This window comes from Rhamphochromis longiceps, linkage group LG10 (genome assembly GCF_057381845.1).
Source record: "Rhamphochromis longiceps isolate RC_006_pf linkage group LG10, R_longiceps_female_GT1.1, whole genome shotgun sequence".
Lineage (NCBI taxonomy): Eukaryota > Metazoa > Chordata > Actinopteri > Cichliformes > Cichlidae > Rhamphochromis > Rhamphochromis longiceps.
In genome coordinates, this window is record NC_140566.1 from 21,231,785 (window position 1) to 21,241,303 (window position 9,519).

Below are 9,519 nucleotides of genomic sequence, written 5' to 3' on the forward strand. Positions count from 1 at the left end.
CCTGGACAATGATCCCAAACACACATCAAAACTGGTTTTGGAAAGTAGGCTTACATCCAGCTTCTGGGAGGGCCTTTCCAAAGTACTAACCTCAATCCTATTGAAAATTTGTGAACGAAGTTTAAAATCTGTGTCTGTGACAGGAAACCAACTAATTTAAATGAACTTTACCAAAACTGATCAAATTTCCAGCCAGAATTGTGCTTGAAGCTTGTTTATAGCTACTAAAAGCATCTGGTTGAGGTGCAGCTTGCTAAGGGATATTTAACCAAATATTACATTTGACTTCTGTATGTATGCTTTTGACCCTCTGTGGATTAGAGAAAATGCAAAACACACTCAAACTTTTGCACGAAATTTGTGTTTTTTAAATATATTAAAGATTCACAATCATTCCATTAACATTATTATAATAATGATGATGATGATGATCGCTGAGCTGTATTAAGCTGTTCTGTAACCACAGAAAAGCGGTAACACTGAGTAGACATGGAGCAGGGTGCACCCGGAGCTGAGTAGTATAATTCAGGGACGCACACGCCCACAGAGCATCTGCAGCATTGTGCTGCAGCCATGCGCTGCCCTCCTCTGATCCAGGGACAGCTTGAATACCAGCAGCATGGAGCACATGTCCTCTCCCGTCAGATTTCGCAGCAATAAAAAAGGTAAGTCTATAATCCAGTTAATATACAAGTCTACAGAACAAGGCTCCTTCAGAAAGCAACTGGAATTGGCCTACACTGATACTTTCAGCAGATAAAATTTGCTCAGCCAATTTGAAGCTGCAGCCTGTGACAATCCTGCAAGGATTTATATCTCTGTAGGTTATTGTATTCTTAAGCTAATGTTTTCTCATCTTATTTACTGTAATTTCATCAGTTTATCTGTTTGTATAAACAATGGGGGGTTATGGGTCATTTAGTATTTTTCTGCTATTTTTTCCATTTCAGTTCTGCATTTTATTGCAGATTTACTTTTTAGACATCAGGGTGTGTAGTAACGTTAAATTGATTACGTTTTTAGCTTGTGCAGGATGGATGCAGCAAACCTGAATAAATAATTTTTTAATATATATTTTTTCCAATTTGCTCTCCTCAAAACAAAGCTTCAACTTTCTCGGGCAAGGAGGTAGGACAATTTTGTAGAGTAGCCTATAGAAGTAGTGTTTATTTGAGCTTATGTGTGTGTTTAAGAGTTAAATCTCCAAACCCCAACCCTGTCAGAGCGCTAGAAGCTGGATTAAGCCTACTGCAAAGTTTTGTGGGTAATGAGAGCTGACAGGTAGAGGAATGCCAGATAAACCCTGTTCAATCCAGCAGCACCGTGGCCGGCGCTTTTCTGCATTCCTTTAACCACTTTAAGAGCCCAGGGTGTTTATCTTGGATAAAGCAGGTGGAAATTCCCTATCCTAGCTCCTCATCATAGGGTACAGTCATTTTGTGTGGAAGCAGGTGTGGAGTGAAGTTTTGGAAAACTACAAAATCAGCACAAAAACATACAATTCGGGTTATTTTTAACTAGCTATAGATTTCATGCTGAACGAACCTGAGAAACCGGCACTCACAGCCTTGTGGGTATATCCGGTTTGACCCTATTGTTTACGAACCTCCAGCTTCAAACGGTCTCTACATCCTGCCTGGACAGATGGACGACGGCATTTGTAACGGTATAATGAGATCACAGGTCACACCTAATCAGTGAAGGGTTTAGTCCAACACTGCAAGAAAAGATACGTCATTAGGCCATGTATTCAGAGAGCAACAAACAATCAGACTTTTTAGTTTCCTGGTTATTTTAATTTTAGTAGTGTTAAAGATATCTAAAGGGCGGGAGGAAAATTACAGTGGAACACCAAAAAATCATGGTTTTACTGTCATAGCATTATGATTCATTTACTGCATGACCGGAATACAGATCACCCCCTCATGGCCTCCTTCAATTACCATTTTAATAAATTCCAGCTTCTATTCTTTGTTAAGTTATTTATATCTCCTTGTCAAAGCCTTGTGACACAGAGCTCCTGGGACAGGTGGCTACCCTGGAAATTTAAGTTATTAAGTTAATTCCTCTGAGGACAAAGACAATCTTATTGGTCTGTTGTGAGAAACCTTCTGTCTTCTCACAACAGGCAGTCTGGAGTGTGTAATGTTATGAGATTAACAGGAAGCCTAGTTAGTGCTTATCTTAGGGGAAAAACACCTCCAGTTACTGCTGTTAAAGCCAAAATATCAGCATTACCATTGATTCGCTGAGGTCAGACAGACAGAGGTACAACCATGACCAATGATTGATACACGAATGATGAGTATTTTAATCATGATGCGACTTTTCTTCAGGTTTTAGGATTCGATGTTTCTCCAGCTTACCCATCTTTTTGTTTGACTGCAAACACGAGGCTTAGACAACAATCTTGAGTGAGTGTGGTGATAATCCGTCTATGTTGTGGACACATACATAGGCTGTGGACACATACACAAAGCCACAATGAGAAAAAGAGGCAGATAAGTGAGCTGTTTTCCCCTATCAGATGACCAAAATCAGCCTCAGCCCAGCATCACTGCGGTACCTTCAGGAGAGCACGGTTATCAGCCACATATATCCACACACTCATAATTAGAGAGGGGCTTTCACAAGAGTCCTGTCAGCTGAGGTATATTCGTCTGCTGTGCCTAATTTAAAAAAAATAATATCAGACAGAGGAAAAATCATGCTGCTCTCTGTTTTAGTTGTCCAGTCTGTCCATAAGGGACCAGGAGGACATGCAGTATCCTTATGCCATGAGGGATTTGCCTCTCATGTCTCACTCTGGTGAACAGCACCAGAGACCAGGCCACTATGGAGCAGAAGGCATTGGGAGCCCCATCAACGGGAGACACCTCAGCCTTCCTGGGACTCCCTCTCTGGTCCGCACCATCCCCTTCCACCCCAGGGGCTCTCCAGCAGTCCCTCCCAGGCATAATCACATGGGACTAGATCCAGAATTTCAGCAGCTACCGCTGAGGAGGCAGATTGTTTCTCAGGTGTCTTTGGACTCGCCGCTCAGCCCTTCCATGCGCCCACGTAGCCCCTGGGGACGCTTTGACCCCTACGACTCTCCTGAGGTATGTTTTTACTATTTTATATAATGTCTGGCTGTTTATGTCTCTAAATGTTTGTTGCCTGAACCTCTGTGTTACTTTACTTCGTAGTACATCTTTAAAACCTTACACCCACTTTCAGTACCCGTTCAACAGTTTCCAACTCCTTCATGCAGCTTTCAAAGAAACACAGTTTACGACATCAACTTTCACACAGGGGAAAAAAAAGCGGCAAGCGAGTTTGGTTATCACATCTGTCTGGCCCTTAAAGAGCATATCAAGCTCTAAAGCTAAGAGGCGTCTATGGTTTCCTTTCTTGTCTGCTCACCGTCGGTGCACCGAAGCTTCTGGGGCAAAGGCAAAGTGAAATGAGGTTTCGTGATCCTTTGCAGTCCAGCTTGTGGCCCAATAGGGATCAGCCTGTGACGCGAGAGTCATGGCTGTTATTGTGACACAATATATGTTTATTTATTCAAGATAATAAGTGCTACAGTATCCATGAGGAGAACGACAGGGCTACTGATAACCAGTTTGGACATTTCAGGCCCATATCTGACTGCTTTATTAACTAAGGAGCACTGAAGCTCGAGGATGTAGAGAGAATTTCTAATTGAAGCAGTAAATATCCCCATATGTGTATGTTATCTTTGTATTTTCCTTCTTTAGGATCAGGACAAGGAGTACGTAGGTTTTGCCACATTACCAAACCAGGTCCACAGAAAAACTGTGAAGAAAGGCTTCACATTCACACTCATAGTCGCAGGTGAGTCTGATTTCTCTCCTGAGGAGGAAGGGTTTTACAAAAGGCACAACAAGTCAAAAATATCAAATATCAAAAAACTTAAGTGATGATAAACGAGTAAAACAAAGTTAAAAAAATATCTTCTTAAGTGGAGATAACGGACATCACTGCTCTGCCAGCGATCATTAAAACACGCCACTGATTAGTGGGAGCGTGGCGTCCATAAATCCTTGTAACTTTATCTGTTGACACAAATTCTTCCGAGGAAGACAGATGATTTATTACCTTACTCAAACGTCTCTGTAGGGGAGTCCGGTCTCGGTAAATCCACACTAATCAACAGTTTGTTCCTCACGGATCTTTACAAGGACAGAAAAGTTCTCAATGCTGAAGGTAAGTATTAGTTTTTCACTTTCTGTATTGGGGGGGTAGACACACAATCTGATGTCACGTGTGTGATCTCATGCGTCTTTGAACAAACTGCGTGCGCTTACAGAGCGGATCAGTCGAACAGTCGCCATCATCAAACACACCGTTGGCATTGAGGAGAAAGGAGTCAAACTGAGGCTCACCATCATAGACACGCCAGGGTTCGGAGATGCCGTCAACAACACAGAAAGGTGAGGTCACGAACTCCTCCTCGCAGTCAAACCAGCTTAACTCGAGCAAGACTTTGGTATTTTGGTGGCATTTGAATTGAACTCGTGAAGCACATACGTAGCCCTTGATTTCATCGCTGACATTGAGTGTCAGTGTGCCTCCAGGTTTCACTCATTCATTTTCTGTTTCTGCATCAGCTGGAGGCACATAGACAACTACATCGACCAGCAGTTTGAACAGTACTTCAGAGACGAGAGCGGGCTGAACAGAAGAAACATTCAGGACAACAGAGTCCACTGCTGCCTCTACTTCATCTCACCGTTCGGACATGGGTACACTGATGAAACGGCGATAACACTGTTCCAACAGCATCAGCTAAACTTTTTCTTATTTTTGCACATTTCTGTATGTGACTATTTTCTCTTATCAGCCTTCGACCTCTGGATGTGGACTGTATGAGGGCGCTTCATGAAAAAGTCAACATAATTCCTGTGTTGGCCAAAGCTGACAGCCTGACACCAGCAGAGGTCTGCAGAAAGAAGATGAAGGTAACAGCTCAGTTATACCAATATGTACACACGGCTGCTTCACTGGGTGTTGTTCAACTCTCTGTTAACACAAATATCTAATCAGCCAATCACACAGGAGCAGCTCAATGCATTTAGGCATATAGATATGGCCAAGAGGACCTGCTGAAGTTCAAAGTGAGCATCAAAATGGGAACGAAAGATTATTTAGGAGACTTTGAATGTGACATAGTTTTGGGGGGCCAGAAGGGCTGGTCTGAGTACTTAAGAAACTGCTGATCTAAATGGGATTTTCCCACAGAACCATCTCTAGGGTTTACAGAGAATGGTCTGAGAAAGAGAAAATATCCAGCCCGCAGCTGTTCTCTGGGTGAAAAATCTTTGTTGATGTCAGAGGATAATGGTCAGACTGTTTGGAGCTAACATGAAGGCAACATTAACCCACATAGCCGTTCATTACAGTGAAGGTATTCAGAAGAGCATCTCTGAACACACATGTGGAACTTTGAAGCACAATGTCAGGTTATCACACCAGGTGGCACTGCAGTCAGCTGCGAACAGGAAACTGAAGCTACAATTTGCACAGGGTCCTGAAACCAGACACAAAAAGACTGGAAAAGCATTACCTGGTCTGATCGGATTGAAGCAGTCTTGATTTCTGCAGTTAGGGTCAGAGTTTGGTGTACGCATGGATCCGTCCTGCCTTGTATCACAACACAGCAGGAATTGCAGTGCACCAAGTTGGAATTATTCATGACTCCTTTAATTTCAAACTATGCAAAGCTATCCAGCAGGGCCGATTTGACCCTCTGGCAACCCAGTTCTGTTCTGTAATTGATCTCCAATCTCTGTTATATAGTTTATCTATTTCTGTTACACATCTTCTCCTAATGTGTGTTCATGTGCTCCAGATCAGGGAGGAGATCAAGCAGTTTGGGATAAACATCTACCAGTTTCCTGAATGTGATTCAGATGAGGACGAAGACTTCAAGACACAGGAACAGATACTTAAGGTTCCTCATTTTATTCACGTTGTCATGGTTGAAATGTGTTGTCTGGTCTATTTTAAGGCTGACGGTTTATTTTGGTTTGGGCTTTTTTCTTTGTCGTCGTTGTTGTTGTTGTTGTTTTCTTGCAGAACAGCATCCCATTTGCTGTGATTGGGAGTAACGTACAGGTGGAGAGTAAAGGTCGAAAGTTCAGGGGTCGCGTCTATCCCTGGGGCGTGGTAGAAGGTATTACCCCAAGCCTTTTAATTTTAATTTTACTTTAGTTTTTTTTTTTTTTTTATGTTTTTTGGTTTACTTTTACTCAATCATTACCCCTTAAGAGTACATTTTGTGTCAGTTGCGCACCTGGCTGTTGTTCCATTTGATAACAAAGAATCCAGTATGATGCGGTAACAATGTTGCTGTTGCATGGTCAGTGGAGAACCCGGCTCACTCCGACTTCCTGCTGCTGAGGAACATGCTGGTGAGGACGCACATGCAGGATCTGAAGGACGTGACGCGGGAAATTCACTATGAGAACTACAGAGCTCAGTGCATCCAGAACATGACACGCATGGTGGTGCTGGAGAGGAAACGCAGGTGGGTGGAGGCAGGATGCACAACACCACAAACCAATATTAAAAAAAACTTGAAAAAAACCCTGTTAAGCACAGTGAGGTCAGATATTTTTGTAATATCTTTGTGTGTGTGGGTTTGGTCTTAGTTTGCGTGAGAAATATCGGGACGGTAGTGAGGCAGACTTTCCTCTGCCTCTGGCCGTCGCTGACACTGAGAAGGAAAGACTGATCTATGAAAAGGATGAAGAGGTGTGTTTCTCTTCATTCATTCATTCATTCATTCATCAACTTAGCTTATGAGTAATCAGACCTGTATTTACTCTCTTATTTTGTTTTTAAGCTGAGAAAGATGCAGGAGGTGCTGGAGCGGATTCAGGAGCAGATGCAGCACAGTCATAGAAGTGGCTGCTGATTCTCACCGTACATCCCTGAAACAGGAGCCAGACGAGGAGCACCCAGAGTCACAGAGGAGGCCTTGGCAATTGGCAAGCTTGAAACTGAGCCTATTTCTAATTGTTCTTACTTAGGATAACTTGCAGTGAGAATCATAGTTGGAATCACGACTTTCCAAAGATACTAGAAAAGATTTCCCTGTTTTTTCCAGATCTAACTCCCGATCTAACCTCCTAATCCTAAACGCCTTTAGAAAAGAAAAATCATGAACTTTATCCTAAAACATTCTATAACTATTAAGGATACTGCAAGGACATGCAAGTCAAAAGCTCAGTATTGCTGTTTGGGAGCATCTCAGCAGGATAACTGATTTGGACTTTGGAATGAGTCACCCATTCGAAAAACCAGAGTGCTCCAACTGTTTTAGTCACATGCTAGCTAAAAAAGGAACACAAGTCAGTGTTTTAAATAGAGTTTATAGACCAACACTATGGCATATGTAAATATAAGATGTGATCCAATGCAAGCAGTCACCCAACTCCTGGATGTGTGGAAGAATTGCTCTCCATTCCTGGATGAGCAGCCTGCAGCTGTACAATGATAATGATGATTGCTGCTGTTCAAGTTTATTTATATAGCACCAAATCTCAATAGCAGTCGCCTCAAGATGCTTTTTATTATAAGGTAAAGACCTTACAGTAATACAGAGAAAACTCCAACAATCAGAAAACCCCCTATTAGCAAACTTTTGGCGACAGTGGGAAGGAAAACCCCTCTTTTAACTGGTGGATCCAGGCTCAGGGAGGGGCTGGTTTGACTGGTTGGGGCGTGTTCATCATGCAAAAGACACACTGATGAACACGCTGACCCAGAATGTCCCAGACATGTTTGATAGGAGACATATTGGTGCTAAATGATAAGGACGTGTGTGAAAATGATCCTGATCCAGAAAGACCAGCTCTGCCCTGACATTGTCCTCCTGAACAGCAGGAGGCACCGCTGCCTCTAGTACAGCTTGGAGCACCTCGTCTTCAGACATCTGTTGCAAAGCAAAGAGTGAAAACATATTTCACCACATAACACTTGCATTTCTTTTTTATGACTGGTAGATTTGTTTCTTTATCATGTGAACATGATCCCTTTATCAGCAACCTCGTTAATGGACCAAAGCTGCCACAAACAAAATAAATACATCATTCATTTGGTAAAGAAGTTATTCAAAACAAATATGTTGATATTTATTTTACTTTTCTTCCGTATTTAAATTTGTAATGAGCCCTCACACTTCTAAATTACTGAAAGCAAAAAGGTTCAACCCCTGCGTCTAACACACGATCCCTCTGACATGTGCAGTAGGTGAAGTAGGTGAAAAGGTGAAAAGTTGCTCCACTTCGATCGACAACCTTTCTAATTTGCATAATGATGCAGAAACACATTACCAAAAAAAAGTATTTTTTTATTTTATTTTATGGTGTTTTTATTTAACAAGTTATTTGTTCATTTAATTTTGATCATGGTAGTTTTAGGCCTCCATATCATACTGCCATCTAGTGTTCACTGTAGCAAAGTAAGTTTTTTTTAATGTTTCAACTTAAACAGTTTTTCATGCTTTTATTTCTTGTGAGTTGACTTGTTTTGTAATTTTTAATATCCAATTTTGCTGTTTTGTAAAAAAAAAAACAAGTAAAAAAAACTGTCTTAAGCCCGTTTAAATTTTTCTTCTGAAAACCACTCACGCAGAAGCAAAATGTGTTGTAAATGTAATAAGATTTATTAAGAATCTTTATTATTTCATCAGCATAATTCTTCATTAATATGTTTTTTTAATCCATTATTATCATGGTTATCTTAAACAGTGGACAGTTAGATCTAAAAGGCAGCCCAAAGTGTACAGGCGATATATAACTTAAAACTTTCTCCATAGGGAAAAGATGTTTTTTATATTCATATATAATATCAATGTAGCATGAGGTCCAAGATTCTGCCCACGTTATATAGTATTGTACATGGTCCCAGAAATAAAACATTAAAACAAAACTTCTAATCAAAAGAAACTAAACAGAATCTACATGCAAAACAAAACAAAAAAAGAAAAGAAACAAGCATTTTTAAAATTTTGAAGATACATACACTCATTTGCCAAAACGTGCATACAATCACAAATTTACAAAACTTTCATACATACATACAAATATTACAAAAACTCAAATATTAGACATTATTAGGTTATCAAGAAAGGATCAACAGCTTTTTTTTGCCCCCCCCCCCCTACATTTCATGTCTCAGTCCAACTCACAAATATGGAAACCTTACATGTTAAAAAAAAAAAAGGAGAATAAAGAAAAAGAAAAAAAAACGAGTGTGACAGTAATTCTTTGTCTCTTCCATTCGCTCGATGTGTTTTGCCAGAGCTGTCACAGTGTTCAGGAAAACTGAGTAGAGGCACACACAATAGCACCCAAACAGGCTCATACCATAAATCACCTCTGTGTAAAAAAATAACCTGCTAGCTACACGCTCACACACACATTCAATCATGCACAGGGCAAAGGGTAAACACCCCCCTCCCAAAAGAACCTAAACAAAAAACAGAGCCATGCTACAGGTACAATA

General features: G+C 40.9%; 1 protein-coding gene across 1 annotated transcript; it reads left to right on the top strand.

Annotated features, from left to right (window-relative positions):
- Positions 1-534: 534 nt before the first annotated feature.
- On the top strand, positions 535-9,150 carry septin4a (septin 4a). The gene is made up of 12 exons (XM_085420881.1): positions 535-665; positions 2,727-3,101; positions 3,744-3,840; positions 4,126-4,212; positions 4,316-4,439; positions 4,617-4,751; positions 4,850-4,967; positions 5,858-5,959; positions 6,085-6,181; positions 6,373-6,535; positions 6,660-6,762; positions 6,854-9,150. The coding sequence occupies exons 2-12, from the start codon at positions 2,760-2,762 to the stop codon at positions 6,923-6,925; spliced, it is 1,440 nt and encodes a 479-aa protein (XP_085277007.1). The 5' UTR covers positions 535-665; positions 2,727-2,759; the 3' UTR covers positions 6,926-9,150.
- Positions 9,151-9,519: the final 369 nt, after the last annotated feature.